A 23,294-nucleotide genomic window follows, 5' to 3' on the forward strand; every position below is an offset into this window, starting at 1 on the left:
GAAATAATATACGAAATTAACTAAAAGTTCAAGAAATCTCCATTATCATTTCATAACTCATAACATATGTTTTTAATAGTAGTTGGTGCTTATTAAAAGTGATTTATGATGTTTCTCATATAGAATAGTGATACAACATTAATAAGTCAAAATAAAGGTCAAAGTATCGTCGTTTGATAGTGATAAAGTTAATGGAGAGTTAAACGAGGTTATAATGGAGAAAAACTAAGAAGTTTAGGGGTACAATGTAGAATTAAAAAAAAGGAGGGGTATAACATAGAAAACCGAAAAACTCAGGGGTACACCGTAGAATATCTCTTAAAAATATTTTATTTTGAAGATTTTTTACCCACACCACCTAAATTGAAACAAACACAAGGTATGAGTTTTCAACCCGATATCACTGGGTATGATTTCTGATTCCAAACTCATACCCACGTCCGAACCAAACGTGGCCACTAAAGTAACAAAAACTCTTTTATCGCCTGTGTTGGTGATCACAGTTCACAGGTCAATGGTTGGTCGAGATTGCGCATAATATGTGCAGTAAAAGGAGAGCAACCGTGTTGGAATAAATAAAATGAGAAAAGCTCACAAAAACTAGTTTCTCCGTAGCACATTAAAATAAATAAATAAAGAAAGAAAGAAAAGAGAATAAGAAATGTTAATTACGTACTTCAAAATTAAAGATCTGAAAAATGGGAATTTCTTGGTTTGAGGCATAATAAGTACACGATTGTCATCTATCCTGATTCCTGTGTTGATGTTTAATTAAAGGTGAATGATGATGGCAGTTTCATTGTTGTTATTTCTGGGTTTCGTGTTTGGAATAATTTCAGTATTAGCAGTTGAAGCTATTTTGATATTAATATTGATTAAGCGGTTAAGTAAGGAGACTAAATCTCTTGCTAATTCAACCACACTTGCTCCTCCTCCTCTAAACCCTCTTCATTCTCACCAATCTCTCCATTCTTTGTACCAGAAGCAGGTATCAATTTACATTCTTTTGTATTCTTTTTCTTGTTTCCATTTATTTGCAAACAAATGGAAATATACTCGTATCTGTTTTCAGGCAAGAATTCCCTCCCTTGGAAACTGTTTTTTTTTTCCACCCGTCAGATGACAAAACTTGTTCTGTGAACGAGAAAGGTAAAAAATTCTGACTAAAGATCTAGGTTAAGGTGGTTGCTTGCTTTGGGAAGTTGTCATACTTCATGATTCTTATTGGGTGCAACAAATGTGTAATTATGTGAAATTTTGTGGAAAAAGGCTGGAGAAGATTGGTTTGCATGAGGCCATGGGTGCAAGTCTTAGGTGTATCTCAAAACAACTTGCTATGTTGTCAAGGTTCTGTGAAATGTAGCTAAATTTAGTGTTGGTTCTGCTTCCAATTTATGTTACAGTTGGACAAGAAGAGAAATGAATGAAGACGTTTTGTAAATGGCAATCTCTTATCAATCCTTGCCCAAATGTTTGGAAGAGAAAAGCAAAAAAAATGTGCGTCGATAAACTAAGGGTGTGTTTGGATGGAGGGCTTTGGAGGGAAAGGGAAGGGAGGGGAGGAGAGGGGAGGAGAAGGATAAAAAAATCCCTTGTTTGGATAACAAATGGGGTGGAGGGAAATGAAGAGGGAGGGATTTAGAGGGATCCATTTTCCCTTCTCCAAGGCAAATCAAAATCCCTCCACCATAGGAAAGATTTGGAGGGAAATTGTATCCAAACATCCCCTCCCCATTTCCCTTCCCCTTTGCTCTCCCCTCCCCCCTCCCTTTCTCTCGTATTTCGGTATCCAAACAAGGCCTTAATCTTCAAACAGTAGGCATCATTCTATGGCAAATGGTGTATTTTTGGCCTTGTGGGATATGTTGATTATGACTGCTCCCCACTGCTGATATCTAATTGTTCCTCACCTCTTAGAGTGTTCTCCTTGCTGCTTCAGTGTTGACATGTGTTTATATATTGATTGCATAAGTGCCCCTATTTTAATGACTTGATCAATCTACTTTGTGATTTGAGTGCGTCTTAGCTTAAGGGAATGGAAAGATCTGAGGTGTTAAAATGGCTCCCCCGGGTGCCTTAAGTGCGACTTTTGAATAAGGCGTATCTCTTTTAGTTTAAAAAAGTGCGGGTCTTGCACACTTTACCAATAAGATGTATCTACTATGTTGTGAGCACTACTATGCAACTTCCATATTGTTTATATTTTACGTCTTTTATTGTGCTCTTCTCTTTCCCCTATTATCCTTGGCTTCTACTCCCTCAATTCCATTCAATTTTATACATATGCTTTTTGCGCATAGTTTAAGGTAGAGTAAATAAGTGTGGGAATGCGTCTTGTGAGCATTAAATTTACTTATATGCTCTTTCACTTAACCCACCAAATAACTGAGGTAAGAGTTGGTCTTGTATCAAGATCAATCTGACCTAAATTAAGAAATATATAGAATTGAATGGAATTTTGAAATAAGGAATATGTATAGAATTAAATGGAACACAGGGAGTACTTGTTTACATGTTAGCCACTTAGCCCTTTTGAATAAGGATTACCACACACAATTTTATTTTGAAAATACAAATTTGTTTGCAACAGCAGTGTGCCTATGTGTATCAGGCATGTGCGTCGTTGCAACGACCCTTTGTTGCCTGTGTGTGCCTTACACCTTTTAAAACTAAGTCAACTAGCGAGATGCGCTATGCAATTTTCATATTTTGTCTTCTAGTTCTTCTATTAAACCCTTCCCATTTGTGCCATTATACGTAATTTTAATTTCTTTACACTTTCACCCTTTTGAAAAATCAGAAAAGGGATATTGGTGCAAAAAAAATAAGATTTTGAAATTACCCATTTGTTTCCAAATATACTGTGCCTTGTGGGGCATGACATGCACGCCACCTAATGTGGGCTTGCTCGTCACATGCCCTTGGCCTAGATGTACCTCGTGCTGTTAAAACTTGGGAGTTTGTTAAAAATGAGTAAAGCCAACGTTAAATGATTGCATGGTTTCTAATTTTATAGACAATTCTTTTGGCCACAGGGTGTGGTCTGGGTTCTGGAACCAGAAAAAGTTCACAAGACTCCTGCTTTGCCAGAACAAACTAAGAAAAAGGATGTTCTAGAGGTGTCCCCTATCCGGAAACATGCAAAAATCAAGGATCGCACACTTTTTCTGACAGAACCAGATGGCTCGCATACAAAAGTACTGCTGAAAGGTTGCCAAATAGTAGCTGTTTCTGCTTCATCCCTGCCTACAAGAAAATGGTACAACATATCTTTTGATAGATCATATTATGTTTTTTTCCAGGCATTCATGTATGTGGCCGTCAGTACTTAGTCTATGTACTATACGATGGGCCATGAATGATTCACTTGGCTTGATATACTTTCAGTGCATGATGTTATATAATATATCTATTGCTTATGTTTATGGTGAGTGATATTTTCTTCATGTGAAAGGGACTTTGAGTTGTTTAGCTTGTACATAACTGTTTAAGTACAACCTACCGTGCGTCTCCTCCATATCCTAAATCCAAAATATTGGAGCATGATTGAGTGTCTTGGCTTGATATACTTTCAGTGCATGATGTTGTAGAATATTTCTATTGCCTATGTTTATGGTGAGTGATGTTTTCCTCATACGAAAGGGACGTTGAGTTGTGTAGCTTGTATACAACTGTTAAGTACAACCAACCGTGAGTCTCCTCCATATCCTAAATCCAAAAAAGTTGGCGTCGAGTGAAAATGATGGGGGTTTGAGGGGTTGAGTCACACCCCGAGTGTTAATTTACTATTTCAATTGGCCTCGTTATCCCTCGGATTACATCTTTACATGTTCGCTCACTTTAAAAGAATAAAGGGGTATTGTTGCCAAAAATTTAATTTATGAAATAAGATTATTTGTAAAAACAGTATGTCTCACTTCCATAAGGCACAAGCCTTACACCTTCTAGCGTCGAGCTACCATTGCCTTTGTGCATCTCGCTCCCGATAAGTAATTAGAGGGGTACAGTTGAATAATTGAATGTAGTTAGAGCGGCGAAGATTGTCGTTTCCTAAAGCTTGCACATGTAACGATGATGTACAGTATCGGTGTATTCAATACTTCAACAAGTTATGCTACACGAACACACAAGAGTAGACCTATTTCACAGACATGACACGTCTAAAGTATATCAATACACTTTTTCCTGAGAAAATGTGCGGTACTTATTTCAACAAATTATTTTAAGATTTTTATTTCTTTCACTATGACACCCCATTACTTTCACATTTATGGTTTTTATTGACTTGGAAAAGGCATATGATAGGGTACCGAGAGAAGTACTTTGGTGGGCTTTGGCGAGAAAGGGTGTGTTTCGAAAATATATTGACCTCATAAAGGACATGTATGAGGGGGCTAATGCAAGTGTTCGCACTAATGTTGGGAGAACGGAAGAATTTCCCATTACCATTGGGGTGCATCAAGGTTTTGCCCTTAGTCCTTTTCTCTTTGCTGTAGTTATGGAGGAGTTGACGATATCCCTTGGTGTATGATGTTATTGATGAGACGAAAGAGGGGGTTGAGAGAAAGCTGGAATTATGGAGGCATACTTTGGAGACTCGTGGGTTTAGGCTATAGGAGTCAGGTGTCAGTTTCGGCATTGATGGAAATGTTCTTAGGGGTCAGAATTCTTTAGATATCTAGGATCTATTATTCAAAAAGATGGGGAGTTAGACCGAGATGTGGCTCACAGAATTATAGCGAGATGGTTGAAATGGAAAAGTGCTACGAGGTTTTTATGTGATAAAGATATGCCCCATATATTAAAAGGAAAATTCTATCGCACGACGATTAGGCGTGCCCTACTTTACTTTACTTTACGACTCCGAGTGTTGGGCCGTGAAACATTGTCACATTCAAAAGATGAGAGTGGCAGTGATGCGTATGTTGAGGTGGATGTGCGGCCATACAAGAAAAGATCGATTAAGAAATGAGGTGATCAGGGGAAAGGTGAAAGTGGCGCTAATAAAGGACAAGATGATGGAAATCGACTAAGATGGTTTGGCCATGTGAGAAAGAAACCTATGGACGCACCAGGCTCGAGACCTGTTCGAAAAAAAAGGTTGCTGGGGTAGAGGGAGACCAAAACAGACATGGCTGAGAGTGATAGAGCACGATATGAAATTTCTCGGGCTTGACGAGGGAATGATGACGGAGAGGGCACAATGGAGGGAAATGATACATATGGATTTTTAGTATTTGATGTTATTTGAAATTTTTAGTGTTTTTATTTAATTTTTAAAAATTTATATGTTCTTTTCAGATTTATTAGACATTTTTACCAACAACTTTCTTGTATATTAATATTTGGTTAACTTTTAAGGTATTCCGGACCCTTACGTTTTACTTCGATTTTCAAAATCGTTTTAATCTTTATTCTTGATTTATATTCTAAGTTTTTATAAAAGAAACCCGGACTTCGATTTTAAAACCTATAATTTTACCTTGACTTTTTGTATTATATATATTTCACTCCCATTTTGTTTTTCACTTTTCCTTTTCTATATTTTCGCATTTTGAGGTGTGCGATCACCCATTGACGCTTCTAAAGGATGATTCATGTTGTTGTTGTTATTGTAATTCCACTCCTGCCTTACACACCAAAACACTGTTGTTGTTGGAATTCCACTCCTGCCTTACACACCAAAACACTGTACGAAAAATACAACTTTTGGCTACGAAAATATAGATGAATCCAGAAAACGCTTGAGAAGTCCACTCCAGCCTTACATACCAAAACACTGCACGAAAAACACAACTTCTGGCTAGGAAAATACTAACAAGTCGAGGATCTGAATTGTTGATTCCCTGGCTCCATTTTTTTAGCCTGCGTTCAAATGGTACATCTATATGAAGAAGGAATCTGAGGATCAAAATGCCTGTTTCTCATGTCAGACCTTATTAAGAATCTGACTATCTCCAAGGCAGGGTGAAATAAAGAGGTGTGTGAAGTGTTAACATAGGTTTGTGGATGCTGAGATGTAGTGAAATGATATTCGACTCATTCTATGCAGCAAAATCTTTGGCTAATCAATACAGTCGTGCTTTTTAAACAGTCCTGCTTTTCAGGATTTACTATGGATTACTTGGGTAGGAAAGATGGGCCAAATAGCAGCACAAACTAAGTTGACAGAAAAGCTCAAAATTTGGATGAGATAGTTACTAAATATGGAAGGAAAATAAAATGAAGGATTTATTACACTTAGTTTTAGAATCAAATATCTTGTTTATCTTTCCATTTTTTATTATACTTAAGAAATGTCTCAAATGTAAGAAATAAAACATTTAGATTGAACTAAGGAATAACCAGGTTCTTCCTCTAATAGGTCTTCAAGAGTAACAAAAACTCGAGTTCATTTTACTTCTGCTGCGTGGTTGTGTTAATAAATACTGTTCTGCCTGCTCATATATAGGTTGGAATGTTGGATGACATTCCCACCAAAGTATACGTAATGATTGTTGTGCTCTTTCATTTCTGCCAACTTGATCATCATAGCCTGTTTGGTATTTGTCCAGTTCTCTTTTAAACGTTTGGGATCAAATCCATAAGGATTCACTAGGATAAAATATTTTATCATCTTGTGTATGTTGATTTCAGGGCTAAACTATATCCAATTAAAGTAGAAAACAAGAATGCAGTGTTGTACCAAGGGAGTAAGGTCTTTTATATTTATGCAGAGACATCGTGGGACAAAGAATCTTGGTGTAAAGCTCTTCGCCTTGCCTCATCTGATGATAAAGAAAGACTACTTTGGCACTCTAAGCTAAGTGAAGAGTTCCGCTGCTACTTGAAATCCTTATCTGAAGGTTACCCTTCTCTAGTTAAGCCTTCTGCTGGTTATCATTGTGGGCCTTTGGATAAGGTTAATCGTAATGAGGACCCCCCATCAAAAGTTCGCCAGTTTTGGAGAAAGCTCTCAAAAAAGAGTTCTTTCCCTATCCACGATGAGAGAAGAATTGTTGATAAAGCACGTGTTCCCCAAAGTCCGTCTTCTGTTTCTAGCACTTTGAAGAGCTCTATTCCAGGGAAGATGGTAAATGAATGTGTTGAAGAAAGCGCTTCTGTTTCTTCTAGTTCATCAGTTCACTCGGGAAGCTCAACTCATATATCCGAGATCTATGATGCTGATGCTTTGGAAAAAGTTGTCGATGAGGGCACACTGTGCTGGAATTTATTAATGTCTCGGTTGTTTTTTGATATAAAAAACAACTCGGGCATCAAAACTGCTCTTAAGGCTCGAATTCAGGTTCTTTTATTGGCTCTAAATCTTCAAAACTATACATTAGTTGTTTGTTGTGCAATTTATGCTCTTCAGACAGTCGTGAGGTTAGCCATTGATTTGCTGTATGAGCTTCAATGCTACATTTTTTTATCATGCAATTTTGTAGTAACTCATTGAGCTAGCATAACTTTCTAACTTTAACCTCATGGGGTATTTATTATCTACTAATTCTAGCTTAAAGGTGTCCATCCAATGTTTTCCACTTCTGTTTGGATCCTGAACTACTTTAATTGAATTGTTTCACATTCTAATAATCGATATCAGAGATATCTGCTCATGTGAGACCGGAGAGAAAGTAATATATTCTTAGAATCCTTAAAGAGCTTGCGAACTGAGAAGATTCTGAGGGGTGAAAATTGAGGACTAGATCTTTAAGGGAAAGGAAACAGTGGAATATACATGCATAAGTGACACGCGTTTAATTTTATTTCATTGATATACGATTATACAACGTTGGAGATAAACAACTTTTTTTTTTTCTTGTTTCCGTTGACACTGACCATTTTGTTGTGAAGATAGGTTGGTAGGTTCACTTCTCATCGTCTAACTTTCATGTATGATATGCCAGAGGACTTTGACAAACATGAGAACTCCTAGTTATGTTGGTGAAGTGATTTGCACGGATATAGATCCTGGTAATTTGCCTCCACATATCCTGGGTATGAGGGCTATTCCTACGGACATGAATGATCTGTGGGCCTTAGAGATGGACATAGAATATTCTGGTGGAGTGGTTCTTTATATTGAAGCTAGACTTGAAGTGGGTGAACTAGATTCTCATAGTGGCATGGTTGACGAAAATATGGAATCAAGCTCGTCTGGGGAGGTAACAACTGATCTTCTTGAGGATTTTAGGCATCTACAGGAGGCCTTGAAGCTTTCTGATGCAGCTTCTGACTCTTCACATCAGTTGGATGCAGAAGATCATAGAATAGGTGAGTTCTATCGTATCTTGATGCTTTGATGTTTTCGATATGTTGCTTCTTGATGATATCATCAGTGTTTCAGTTCTCTAGAACTGTTGAGTTGCATGCGTTGTCACATGTTTCATATTGTAGCAAGTGTAACTCGTCATCATGATTCATGACAGGTAGACTTTCAGATTTCTTCACCAGCTTTTCATCTTTTCCTTAGAGAAGATATGTCGTTGCCTTTTCAAATGTCTAGTGTATAGGTCACCGTCTTGATGTCACGTCTCTTAATATTACTTCCTCTGATCATTTGTTTACGTTTGGTTTTGGCACAAAGACCAAGGAAAGAGGAGAGGACCAATTATTTGATGAGAAGTGGACCAAATTGATTGGGGAGGATCAAATTGTTCATCAAAAGCATTTCCAAAATAGAAAGGTAAACAATTGACTAAGATACCCCAAAATGGAATAGGTAAACAAATGACTGGGACGGAGGGAGTATCTTGATACTGACCTGTGCAGCAGTATCAGCCCCCAATCTCTGTGATGAACCCTAGCATTTGTTGTGTACCTTTTGCTTGGATGGAGACGTCTGTAGGGAAGGGGAGGACAAGCAAAGGGAAGGGACGAATGTCCCTCTTTGATTAATAAATTGAATTAGAGAGAAATAAAGGGATCCATTTTCCCTTCTATGAGACAAATTTAAATCACTTGGATTTTATAAAATTTTTGAAGGAAAAAACCAAGACTTCCTCTCCTTGCCCTCCCTCCTTTCCCATATCCTTCCCTGTTACCTTCGTATCCAAACAATGCCCAGTGGTACATTTGAGGAGTTATAACTTATAACAGAGGGAAAGCAAGTTCAAGAACTCATTAGAACTTTAAGTGGTAGATGGTTGTAATATATTTATCAAATCGAACAAGATGAGACAAAGATCATCAATATTAAAATAGGACGCTTCTGCTTACTTTGTAGTACACCGTTGTTTCTTGATACAATCTTATACGTGGAGGCTCTATCTAGAAGATTAAATGCGAAAATATGACATCGACCACGACGGTTTATGATGAACCACTACAATACTGATATTCCCAATACTTTTGAGTCCTTGTGATACCAAAGAACTTGGGACTCTTATATTTGGAAGAAAAAACCCACTAACATATCATATAGAAGTAAATGTTAATATTTTAATAACGATTTAGGGTTTACTACCATCAAAATTTATTGGTGATAGCTTCTGGATTTCTGGTTGATGATGAAGACCCTATTCCAAATTGCAATGATTATGCATCTGTTCGATTTTGAGGGAATTAATTGTTTAATGCTTCGGTATGAAAACCTAACCTAACACCGGACAATTGTAAGTTGCTAATCATCTTCTTGTATGTAGATCTCCTGTAGTCCTGTACCTTTAGTGTGGTAAGTTAGTGAGAATGTTTATCTCTTACACGTTGTTTGGGTACGAAAAGAGGATAGAAGGAAGGAGAGGGAGGAGGGGAAGGGGATATGGTGCAATCTTGTGTTTCTTCCAAATCTTTCTATAGATGGGAGAATTATAACGTGCCTTGTAGAAGGGGATCCATTGTATTCCCTCCGATTCAATTTTGCTGAAAGTGGTCTCCATTTTCCTCCATAATCCCTTCTATCAAAATACATGGTAGACTAACATGACAACAATCAAGTACTATCAACTTCTATATGTAGTATATACTCCCTCCGTCCCGGTCAATTGTTATGCTTTGGTTTTGGCACAAAGACCAAGGAAAGAGGAGGGAGCCAATTACTAAATGACAAGTGGACCAAATTGAGTGTGAATGATCAAATTGCTCATCAAGTTCATTCTTAAAAGAAAGGACAACAATTGACTGAGACACCCCAAAATGAAATAGGACAACAAATGACCGGGACACAGGGAGTATTTTGTAAGCCTTATTTTATCTACACTAATAGCTTCCCATCTTTGTTAAGCCCAATGATATAATTAGTAATGTAGTCTGCTTTGTTTGTGATGCTCTAAATTGATTGTAACAGAGGAGTAACAAAATTATATACTCTCTTCACATCTTTCTAAGCAAAAACTTTGGGAAGGACCGCCTCTTCCCTTATGGTCAGACTGTAGGACTCAAACCATATTAGTTTAAAGGAGCTTGTTTAGTTTGTGCGATTTAAGGGACGGTTTATTAGGTTTTTTCTTATTGTAGCTACCTGGATGAAACCCTTTCTGATCATAAGGACTGGTGACACTGTCCTCTTCCCGTAATCACTAGGATACCTCTGATTGGCATGAGTATCTCGTTTAATAAACAAAAGTAGAAAGCTATCGTAACTACTGTTGTCGATAGCTATCCTTTATGAAAAGATTTCACTTCCGTAGGGTGTGTTTGGATACATAATTAGGAGTGAAAAGGAGGCGTGGGAGGACGGAAGGGAAGGGAAGGGAAGGGAAGGGAAGGGGATGGGATGGAGGGAGTGAGGTTTTCCTTCAAATTTTTCCTGTGTTAGAGAGATTTTAACTTGCCATGTAAGAGGGAAAGGGAAGGATTGAATTTCAATCCGTCCAAATCCCCTAACCTCCATTTTGCAAACAAACAAAGGAAATTACTTCCTTACAAATCCCTCTCCTTCCTTAGCCAAATAATCCCCTTAACCTAACGTACCCTTAATGTGCTTTTATGCTTTTATTACCAGATTCCTGAAATATATATCTCACTGTTTCTTAAGATTTATGATGTCATGTAATTTTATACTCCCTCCAAGTTTCACTTATTTTCCCTCTTTTCCTTTTTAGGCGTAGTTTACTCATCTTCCCTTTCCTATTTTTGAAAGTTTTTATTCATTCTTTATTCATATTTTATTGTTTTATTTCTTATAAATTTGACAACTTACACTACTTTATTCATTATTCATTCTTTATCGTTTTCTCTTCCCAATTAAGTTTACAACTTGCACTAGTTTATTCACATTCCTTATTTCTTGTACCCAAAAGAAAGGGGGATGTAAGTTAAACTCGGAGGGAGTATTAGTTTTTGTGATTTTATTTTATTTCTTCCATATTTTTTTTTTACATTTGAAGTCCGTTCAAACTTTGAAGCATACAACATACCATCCTGAAACTCTCGATTAGTACTTCAATTGGAGTATAATATTGAATGCTTTAAATAACAATCTAATCTAATATCTAATAGTATATCTGAAAATATGGCCTTCAATGATTGACATTTGTAATACTTTTATTGGATTTAACTAAATCATACTCCCTCCATTCAACTCCACTTTACATGTTTGCTTTATCACGTTTGCCAACGCAATTTTTACACGTTAAATATCTTTAGCCACGTATTTACAAAAATTATAAAAGTTGGATATTTTTAATGTACTCTTAAAGACGAATCAAATAAGATCTCACATGAATATATTTTAACTTATGTATCGAGAGAAAATTGAAGTTGAATGTCCGCTTGTGAATAGTGTGCAAAAGAGAAACATGCAAAGTGGAGTTGAATGGAGGGAGTATAAGCAATAGGTAACCATTTGTCGGTTTTAGGGAAAATATTTTATTATATAAAAATTTAAGTCTAAGACAATTAGGTAATTAACTGTAAAAACATGTTGATAAAATTAAATAACTGATTGATTTAAGGGTTGTAAAATATGATATATATATATATATATATATATATATATAGAGAGAGAGAGAGAGAGAGAGAGAGAGAGAGAGAGAGAGAGAGAGAGAGAGAGGGGCAAGATCCGGTGAGTCCACCTATCTTTTTGACTCATGTGAGTCCAACAAAAGTATCACACGCCATACAAAACAATATCACAGGTTGTACAAAACAATATCACGAAAAACTCGCATTAAAAACAGTAAAAAAGAAAGGCTGGGAATATTTTAAGTGCACAACTCGCCTTCCACGATACCTTAACAAGCACGACCACCAACACTATAACTCACACATCTCCACAAATAAGCTCCCACAATAACGACCGAAAATAGAGTACACGAACTCCTATAACCAGCCCCTACGGCGACATTAAAGCGACTCTAAATATCCATTACAATCATCCTCAAGTCCATTCTCATCGTTACACCAACAAACAACAGCGAAGTATAAACGACTTACGACCCGACTCCAAAACGTGCCCAACACAGAGCTGCACAAACCCAACATAAACTTGATGTTTCAATGTAATAAACCATTATTAGATGCCTTACAACTACGCTAACACGTCTCGAAATTTTCAAACCAAACAGAGCTATAATGAAGACGCACAACAATGTCGAATATTGCCGAAAATCGACCCAAAACAGAGTACTAAAACTGCTTCTGACCAGCCCTTTACTCACGCTAAAAATCAGTCCCAAAACATCATATATTACACTCTAGACACCTCCTATAATGCCCATGATGACCATATGATCTTTAATTATTTTACTGAAATCCGACATCGTATTATTTAGTCTACGAGGCATGAAGGTACGAAATACACAAGGATGGGAAATTAGATATATGAACCTACCTCAAGGGGACGAAAGTCACGGTGGCAGCGAAGTTGTAGGAGCTTTTGTGCGTGAGAAAGAGAAGAGAATGGAGTCATTGGTGCGAGTGTGTGTTTAGTATAACACATGATATTGTTTCTTATTACTCGTGATATTGTTTGCTATGATTTATGATATTGTTACTGGACTCACGGACTCAAATATTTAGGGTGGACTCACGTGATCCTAATTCTATATATATATATATATATATATATATATATATATATATATATATATATATATATAGAGAGAGAGAGAGAGAGAGAGAATTAGGATCACGTGAGTCCACCCTATCTTTTTGAGTCCGTGAGTCCATGATACAATATCACACGTTATATTAAACAATATCATAGCTTATACTCCAAAAAACAAATTGTGATATTGTTTTGTAATATAATATCACCCGTTATGCTACACAATATCACAGCTTAAAGTATCACACGTTATACTAAACAATATCACAGCTGAAAAAAAAATTCAAAAAAAAAAAAATCGTGATATTGTTTTGTAATACAATATCACATGTTATACTAAACAATATCACAGCCTACACAAAAAAAAAAAACTTTTTCGAAAAAAAAAAATTCGAAAAAAAAATTTGAATTTTTTTTTTTTTTTTCAAAAACATTTTTTTCGAAAAAAAAAATTGATAAAATAAATTGAAAAAAAAAAAATTGTGATATTGTTTTGTATAGTGCGTGATATTGTTTTATGGACCCATGGACTCAAATATATAGGTGGACTCACCGGATCCTGCCTCTCTCTCTCTCTCTCTCTCTATATATATATATATATATATATATATATATATGTATTTAAATGTATAATTCTCCTAAAATTAAGCAAGTGACAAAAGTCATTGTGTTAATAGTAAAAATAATCGTGTTAGCAACGAGAGTAGTAAATATAACAATAATCAGAAATGTAAGTGATAAAGTAACAATAATAGCAACGGAATTAATGAAACTAACACTAGCGGTAACGGAAGTAAAGTAACAGTACTAGCAGTTGGAGTAGTGAAACTGACAGTAGTAAGAGTTAGAGTAGTGACTAGTGAGTAACCGTAGTAACAATGGGAGTACTGAATGTGTCTTGAATTTGGTGAAAAGTTTTATCTCAATCGTAATTTTAAGAAATGTCGTATATAAGTGTCTCGTAAATGTTAGATGTATGATTAGATAAGCCCACACAATTCTATTTTATATTTAAAAAGGTATATAACGGTTGATCTTAAATACATGGAAAAAAAACCATGGTCAAAGTATCTTCATGAAGATTGTGTAAAGATAATAGGAAGATAATTGAGAAGTACATGGAGTATTTTGTAATGATCATCGAACTTGATTCTATTAACCCAACAAATTCTCAAATGAGAGGTGTCTCACACAGCACTGTCTTTATGATGTCCCACAATATTTATAAATTAGACAAAGATGAGACTAAGAGCATGTACAACGGTAAAAATGAAGAGCATCTATTTGCTCTGCATTTACGTTTTATCTCGTTACAGTTACACCTACAAGAGCAGTGCCCTTCCACATGTTCTCCATTTGAAGTTTTGGTCCCCACCTTTTTTGTTTTTTCCATTTTATTATTTTGAGAGCATATAAAAAACATATAGAGAACACCTTATTGGAGGCAAAATTTGCTCTCCAAAAGTGGGACCATCTTGGAGAGCAGTTGGAGAGCTTATTGGAGAGCATCCATTATGCATGCTCTAATTGTTTTGTTTTTTCGCGCTCTTTCTTTTTCACTTAATCTTTCTGTTTCTAACCGTCATTTCATGTTGTTAAATTCAGATAAGCTTAGAGATACCAGGGCAGCTGTCTCCACTTCAGCACCTGGATCAAGATGGAAAGCCATCTTAAATTCAGTTGCCAAACATGTATCTCAGGTGTGTGTGTTAACAAGTACAAACCTCCATTTTATTGTTTTCTTCCGCTTCATATGTGTAAATAATTTTGGAAAATGGGAAGAAAACAATAAAACGCTGGGAGTAATAGTTCGCCTTCTATATAATTTTGTCTGTGGCAAGTATGTAGACTTATAGTCTAATAATTAATTCAGTTGTTTCCTCTCCAGACTTTTGGTCCTTGGAAGAACCTTTGGTAGGAACATGTTTGTTGTTGTTGACTTGTTGGTGCTCTCTGTATTTCCTAATCTTCCTTGTTCACCATTATCTGCGGCTAATTTGGCCTAAAACAGTTGCTTTTCAATTCTAATCTTTCATTTTTGGAGTTGTTCAAGATAATTTCAAATCATGAAAGTTTTTTTGGCCTTGTTTGGATAGAGGAAATTAGAGGAAAAGGGAGAACAGTTAGCATTGTTTGTTTCGTAACTTGGGTTGAAGGGAAAATGGAGGGGTCCATGCCATGTCAAAATCCTTCTAAAATAGGATAGATTTGAAAGGAAAATGATCCCTGTCCCCTCCCCATTCCCTCCTAAACTTGCATCTAGGGATGCCAATGAGTGGAATATGGATGGGGTGAAGGCATATCCATATTCATTTAATTTTGTCTCATTCCATATCTTTCCCTCATCCATTTAATTGTTTTCCATCCATCATCACCCTTGTTCACGGGGTGAAATGGACACACGTTGGATATTTTCACCCTTCAAATTGAAAGGCATAGACAAAAATTTTTCGAGACGATAAAATTCAAAAGAACAAAATGACTAAGTTTTTAATTAAATAAGAAACCGAATGCCTCTCATGTCTACAAGTAGAGAATGAACTTTAAATCGAATACTAATGTCGCAAATTATAAAGTTTCATGACCAATCCTTATAGATAGAGTTTCAAAGTTAGATCTTTCATTTGTAATATACTCCGCGTTTTATTTTTTTCTTCGTAAAATGTTTGTTACTTTTATTTTGAATACATACTTTTTAAAATTAGTTAAAGAATATAAATTTAGGGTGGCCAAGTGGGTTATGGACAAACATCCATATCCCACCCTAAATTCACTCATATCTCTATCCTACCTAAATTTTCAAAAAAACTTCATCCATATCCCACCCATTCAATTTAGGGCGGATGGATATCCACAACGTGAGTGTGGAATTGTCATCTCTACCTGCATACAACAGAGTTAATATGTTGAATTTGCTTGTTTGCTTGGGTCTTTTCCTGCTGTTGTTTCTCAGTTTTTAATAGTAATGTTAATTCACGATCTTCCCATTCTTATAGTTGCTATTGAGAACATAAAGGTCAAACCAAGTAGATGCTAAAATTTTAACTCTACTAATAAACTGAAATGCCTTTATAGTTTATTTGTAGAACCTTCGTGTCTTGATAAACTCCATTGCTATGCTGTGATAAACATCTGAATGAAATATGGTAAAATATGATTGCGTGATGTGTTTTGCTTATCTAATCTCTTGGAAATGGTATCTTATGGTGGTCTGGTAGGATCCTTGGACTCCTGAAACCCGACCTTTAACATATTCGCAGATATCTATCTATTCATAAATGCTAATGTTCAAGCCTTTCAAATTGTGGTAGTCTGGAATATGTGGAATGATAATATACTAGAGTTCCTTGAATTTTTCTTATTATTTAATTTCAGGTGCCCCTCACTTTGGCTATAAAGGTGGCTACACTAAAGGGAACAGTCCAGTTACATGTTAAGCCACCGCCTTCTGACCAACTATGGTTCGGGTTCACATCCATGCCTGATATACACTTCCAATTAGAATCTTCTGTCAAGGATCACAAAATCACTAGCGGGCGCGTAGCTTCAATATTGATAAATAGATTTAAGGTCAGTAATAGGTGCTTTTAACCAATTGCTGTGTTTTTTTTTATTGAATAAGGTAATTCTTCTGCCATATTCACATAATGTTATCATGCTATAATCAAACTTTATTTGTGTTCAATATTAGTCGATTTTGTGTGTGTTTACAACATGCAAGTGTGTCTTGACTTGATCTTTTAATGTTTAAACTCCTCTCCATTAGTTAGTTTTATCTTTGCCATAGTATTTCAAGCCACATTGATACCAATTGGTATGGTTCTTGACTTTGTATGTATTTGCATATACCTTTAAACATGCAAATGTGTCTTGACTTAATACTTTAATGTTTAAAGTACTCTACATTAGTCAGTTTTAGCTTCGCCGTATTATTTCAAGCCACAGTAATACCAATTGGTACAGTTCTTATTGGTGAACCTTAATGTGGATAATTGCCTGTCTTAGCTTATCAATGTTTGTGGTTGAAAGGTTGCACCGGTTTGAATGTGGATCCTTTATGTAGGGTCTGCAAATCCATATAGATGTCGTTTCATAATAACTTCTCAGAAAAACTTATATAAGAGGGTGCTACAGGTACAGAACTTGTAAGACACGGTCTTCCATATTATGCACGACGGATAATATAACCATTAAAAAAAACAATGAAAAAAAAGAAAAAGAGAGAAAAAAAGGGGCATACCCTAGTATTTGGGTTGGTCTTACATTACGTCCTCTCATATACTCCCTCTGTCCCGGTCATTTGTTGTCCTATTCTATTTTTGGGTCAATTGTTATCCTTTCTATTTTAAGTTAATTGTTGTCCTTTCTATTTTAAGAATGAACTTGATTTGGTCCACTTGTACAGCTGTACCTCTATCGATAGCAAATTGATTTCTAAAGCTCATTGCCGCCTCGGTTCTTACGAATGTGCTAATGCATTATATTGTGTATCTAACTAAAAGTTTGATGTTTGTAACTTTGTACCTATCTTAATATGTCTAAAGACCATGTTCTTGTTAATATATTTAATTATTGCAGTTGTCTTGCTTTTGAAATGTCAACCCAAAGATTCCAAGCTGACCATCCTGATATAGAAATGATGTCAAGTGCAGGCATCTATTCGGGAAAGTTTGGTGCTTCCAAATTGTGAAAGTGCATTTGTCTCATGGATGTTAGCAGAGAAGGATGATTGGATCCCCAGGTCTGCTGCTCCACTGTTGCGGCGAGATACCCCGTCAGACACACCCACTTCAAATGGTGATTCTAACCCTGAATCTAGTACGTCCAAGCCTGGAGACCGAGATTTGGAGAGCAAGCCAGGGAAACCGAAGAAATTTGAGTCTCTTAAACCTGTCCACGAAGATAGAGCTCAAGTGGTACCATATACAGCATTTAACAGAAGCTCTTCCGAAAGCAGTATCCCGTTAGATGGGTTACAGACCCCACTATTACAGAATGGAGAAGTCTTAGAGACGTCTGGGAGTCACTCGCCTTCCCGTTATGTAAGCTTGAGAGAAGAAAGCAATTCTAATGAAGATGACGATGGTAAGCCTAAGAAGGTGGGAAGAAGATCGAGGATGTTAGACTTGGGAAAGAAAATGAGTGAAAAAATTGAAGAGAAGAGGCGTCACATTGAAGAAAAGAGTAGGAATATTGTCGAAAAGATGCGAGGACCTTAAAAGTTTTTTTTTTTCAGAGCAATGTGATTTTTCATCATTTATTATATTTTTGGTTTTCATAAATGTTTTAAATTGGTGGGGAAAATTACCTGCACTTGATACTGTATATTCCTCGTATTGTAAAAAGTTGTACTCGTACTTGATAAACATTTGAACAGCATTGGAAAGGGCAATTCACGAATATTTGTGGTATTTCTACTGAAAATTTGATGCAACCGCCAATTAGTTGACCCATTCTTGGCAGGTTTTGATGGATGACTTCTGAGTTGCGAGCTATTTATGCAGCCGCCAATGAGTTGGTGTATTCTACGACGATCTTAAGAGTTGGGATTAATTTATCCATCACCATAGAAATTTAACTGAAATTGTCATTTACCAGTGGCAACAGGCCGGGCTGACCAAGTCACATGTTCGGGTTGGCTGACCAACCTCGAACCAGGGCTGACCAAGTCACATGTTTGGCTGCACTGGGCCTGGTTTGTTGACGGATTGGAACAAGTCAGGATGACCAGGTTGGGATCCGGTTTGTTTAGAAGGATTTAAAGGAAAAAAATAACTTGATAAAAATTATTTTAACTAGTGAGATAATATAAATAAATAATTCGATATATTTTGTAGAATTATACTCAGTTCATTTCAGAATAATTTAAAGAGTATATATAAAGATCATGGATTGTCATATTATGATGTAATTGGGTCGGTCAAGGAGGGTTGGTTATTGAGTGGATGAGATGAAATACAAGTTCAATATCGGATGAAATGTTGGACATTTTTTTTTTTTTTTTTTTTTTTTTGCTGCTGTAAAGGAAGATATCCTAGCTAATCATAGCCTTACAAGCAAGGCGATGAACAATATTATTAAACGTCCTAGGAATTTAACTAAATGATAAACAATGAAAGATGAAAATAAACACTGGGTGTCTTCAAGAAGCTCCTTTGTGAGATGATGCGCACTCTCGACACCTGCGAAAAATAAGATAAGTGAAAGACAATCTGAAGAAACTTCCAAGTGCCATAAGCCCGTGTCTAGCCCAATGGAGGACTTCCCGAATACCAAGAGCACTTCGGCTTGTAAGGCTGATTCCGCTTTGATGCTTCGGCTACCTTCAAAGATATAATCCCATGTGTCCCCAAAAGCCACCCATCCAATACCAGCAGACGTATTACTCTTCCATCCTGCATCCACCATTATCCTTACGTTATCACTTGAACCAGAAATCCCCACCACACATATCGGCTTACTTTCACGTATCTCCAAGATATGATTGTCTTTTAGAATTAAAATAAGGCAATTGTGTGCCATTAGAAGTTTAGTAGTTAATAGAATAATTAAGACTTGGAATTAATTAGTTTTAGATAGATACATAGTTATGGATTATAAATAGGATTGTTGTATTTTAGCTTTATTCATTGAAGAAATAATATGAACTTAGAAAACAATCAAGGTTTTATCAAAATTCAGATTTGAGAAGGTACTTTAGATATTTGTTTTTAAGTTAAATACGTCGTTAACTTTGACAGCCATTGGATCAAAATCTCGGCGAATCTTTGATCCAAAAATCTCATCGACTCGAAGTCTCGACGGACTTGAGTCAAATATCGTTACTAATCTCGTCTTGCTCGTTCATCCTTGAAAGCACGAGTTCGAGACCTTTATTCAACATTGTTCTTTATTTACATTGCTTCCGCAATCATATAAGCGGTATTAGAGTTTCAGCTCTTGATTTCCTTAAATCTAGACGGTCCTGCGTGGGCGAGAAGATGGAATGTTATAACAGTGAAGTAAAGGTGGAGTCTTTTATATTTGTTCTTGAGGAACAAGAAGATGAATAATTTTTAATGAAGAAATTCAGGACGACATTAATTCTTCTTTAGTTTTAAAACAACCTCCAATATTTGATGAATATGGTGACAACAATCAGTCACACAATCTCTCTCATGAGAACAATCACAACAACTTCATTCTCTCTTTAAAAGTAAGACTACCTAAAACATCTAAGAGAGAGACCGGGAACCAAACCTCACTAAAAGGTCTCAACTATACATCTGAGGATTTCATACTGACTTAGGCATCAGAGATGCCCCTCCTGGGACACTCCCTGAGGCCCTGTGTGTTGCATGTGCAGGAAAAGGTCGAGGCAGCAGAGGATCATCTCACCCAACATCCGAAAAGAGCGCGTTGACCCGACACGAGTTCAGAGCAACGTTGACTTGATTATTTTAATCCGAAACAATTTGGCGCCGTCTTTGGGGATCTTTACATAAAAGTCCTACAAGAAGTTACCTAAAAATTGCCTATATCGGAAAACGTTGGAGAAGGATAATCTAAGCCTGCTAGGTACTCTCACAACCTAGCACTGTCAAGATCTCCATTCACCCGATTTCCCACTCAGCTACACGTCCAAGCGGTGATGCCTGGTGCCACCGTCCTTCATGACGCGAACTCCCGCCTCAAAGGGATAGCATTACACAACGACGTACCAGCGCACCTAAGGCCACGACTGATCAACACATAATTCTAAGTCCAACCAAGTTAGATACTGTGATCAAGTCCTTACAAAATTCTCGGGTTTATTCTTTCGACCCCTCCACAAGGAGAGACCATTGAGAAGATTCCAGCCCGCATCACTCCCATACAGTTGTTCAGTGACAAGACTCCTAGAGAGGTGGAGAGCAGTACGTGTCATAAAACGACCCACACTCACACAGTGCAAGAGTCGACTACATCATCATACGACGCTCACACTTCCCCAAAGAGTTCTTCCAAGAGCCGCCAAGCTAGGGAGAAAACTAAATCTGTATTCTCTCGTTTGACTGAGAAAGGCAAGAAGAAGATGACCACACGAGAACCCTGGAGCGGTCGCTGAAAGCGAGTCATCCTCCCACGCCAAACCCACTAGATGGAATGATCCGAGGGACGAATGTCTCGAAGATGAAGATTCCAACAGTCCAGTTTGATAGGACGATAGATCCAGACGATCACCTAGTGGCATACGAGAGCCACATGGATATGTGAGATGATAAGGTTATTTTCAGTTGTTGGCCTATCAAAATAAAACCTAAATTACTACTAACTGGTAATTAGTGGCAAGAAAAGGTCGAATCCACAGGGAGGCGAGTTAATTAATCTAGTTTGTTTATATTTAGATTCGTCTTAAAGGTAACAAATGGCACGTGTACTAAATTTCTTTTATGCTTTTATGAGAATGAGAGTTATGATAGAATAAAGACGCGGCCAAAGACTTTGATCCCGGCTCCACCGATATTGCCCGTTTTACCGCCCCGCCTATTAGAATGAATGGCCCTTTCTTCTAGATTTGACCGAACGAGAGAAGAGAGCGTATAAGAAAGAAATGTGACTTGGCTTTTGCGAAGCGAAAATAATAGGATGTGAACGAGAGAAGTCCTTTGATTAGAAGAGTAAGGCGAGTGTATCAATTACAACTCTGATTGAGTGAGAGGCGCAGAGCCCTGTGATTGCATATGATTTCTAGGGGCATCGCCCTGTGAGCGAGGGAATGGGGGAACGATTGAGTCCTTTTGAGCCCGATCATGAAACCAAGTCAGCAGCTTAGACTCATGCTGATCTCCAGAACGCACATAGATTGCCCAAGCCCAAGAAATGGCTCCAGAACGCTCCTAAATTTTCCATCTAGGTCTTTCTTGCTTAATCACGTATCCCTTCTTTCTTTTTTGTTTAAATCGTAATTGGCCTATCAAAAGAGGTCATAAAATGAGAGAATCATTCATTAGAAGAGAAGTAGGAAAGGCCGGGGAGTCGTCTCGGACAAGCCTGGCTACTTACATGCTTTCTGGAATCAAAGTACGATCATTGAATCCTTCTTTCGGGAAAGGGACCCTAACCGGGGGACTAGCATCCTTCACTTCAGCTTGAAGGAAGACAATTGCTAATCTAGCTCAATTTAACGAACGGATGATTGATTCTCAATCTCAATACCCGGACTTTGACCAGAAGTCTGATCAATTGATATCTGGTAGCCCTTTTGACAATTTATTTGATTTGACAACAAGAAAAGAATACCGTTCATTTCGGGCTAACCCAGGGACTTGCGCTCCCCGATCTTATTTCAAAAAAGAAAGCTTGGAATCTTAAACCTAAAATGCGGCTTAAGCCTGGTCCATCACATCAGAAATGGAATTCGAAGCTTTAGCCCTAACAGCTGCCCCAAGGGCGAGTCTATCAAGGCAAGAGGAAGTTAAATAATCTATTCCTGGGCGAGACACATCTCTTATTGGACTTATTGAATTTCACCTGGAAATTGGATTGGCATTTCATTGTGTGTTACGTTTGAAAGGAAAAGAAAAGAAGCAAGCATGCCATCGTTTCGAGCAAGCCTTTGCCGAGTGTGACGTCCCGCACTATTTTCATACAATAAAGGTTTGAAAAAACTATAGAAGCATAAGGCGAACACTTTCACATACATCAGTAGGATCGGGAAGACTATCTAAGGCAAGCATTAGAACGAGCACTAGAATAAAGAGTCGCCCTACCACGACGTCTTTACCCAGAATACTATAACGTTATTGGGATGTCTCATCTTTAAATGTCTTATTATAATTAGCGGCTTTCGGATAACAACCTTCTCAAAGAGCAAGACAGAAGGTAATCATTTAGCTCTAAACATCTAGTGCGGGACACTATGCAACTGTTAGAGAAATGTAACACCCCCATTTATTTAAGGGCCTGAACTAGGACTCCTCAGATAAATGACGGTGTTACCATCTCGGAAACCCGAGGTAGTAGATACAAAGGAAAGAAACACAGTACTTTATTAAAAATGTTTATAGTGAGATTACAACAGGAATAAAACAAAGTCTCAAAAAAAAAAAATATGACCAAAAGATACAGTCTGATAAAGCTACTAATAAGACTAAGGTGGGCTAGGCACTAAGTCCGTCATCCAAACTCTCTTCCCAGCCAGCTCCCATCGGTCTCGAAATACCTCATCAATCTGCTCCCAATAATTGGATCATCACAGGCGTAACACGAATACACAGGGTCAGCCGCGAAGCTGAGTAGGGAAAACAATTGAACAACAAAATATGATATGCATGATCCTCCGTCACCTCCATCTCCATCTCAA

At 37.2% G+C, this 23,294-nt stretch overlaps 1 protein-coding gene across 1 annotated transcript; it reads left to right on the top strand.

Annotated features, from left to right (window-relative positions):
* Positions 1–563: 563 nt before the first annotated feature.
* LOC141605664 (uncharacterized) lies at positions 564–18,381 on the top strand. The gene is made up of 7 exons (XM_074424539.1): positions 564–988; positions 3,036–3,259; positions 6,637–7,285; positions 7,890–8,256; positions 14,576–14,670; positions 16,346–16,540; positions 17,623–18,381. The coding sequence occupies exons 1-7, from the start codon at positions 782–784 to the stop codon at positions 18,187–18,189; spliced, it is 2,304 nt and encodes a 767-aa protein (XP_074280640.1). The 5' UTR covers positions 564–781; the 3' UTR covers positions 18,190–18,381.
* Positions 18,382–23,294: the final 4,913 nt, after the last annotated feature.

This window comes from Silene latifolia, chromosome 10 (genome assembly GCF_048544455.1).
Source record: "Silene latifolia isolate original U9 population chromosome 10, ASM4854445v1, whole genome shotgun sequence".
Taxonomy (NCBI): domain Eukaryota; kingdom Viridiplantae; phylum Streptophyta; class Magnoliopsida; order Caryophyllales; family Caryophyllaceae; genus Silene; species Silene latifolia.

Excerpts from the sequence above, each read along its gene's own strand:
- LOC141605664 (XM_074424539.1), top strand. The coding sequence starts at position 782 with ATGATGATGGCAGTTTCATTGTTGTTATTTCTGGGTTTCGTGTTTGGA. Across the intron at positions 8,257-14,575 it reads TGCAGAAGATCATAGAATAG|ATAAGCTTAGAGATACCAGG; the intron begins GTGAGTTCTATC and ends TGTTAAATTCAG. Across the intron at positions 14,671-16,345 it reads TTGCCAAACATGTATCTCAG|GTGCCCCTCACTTTGGCTAT; the intron begins GTGTGTGTGTTA and ends ATTTAATTTCAG.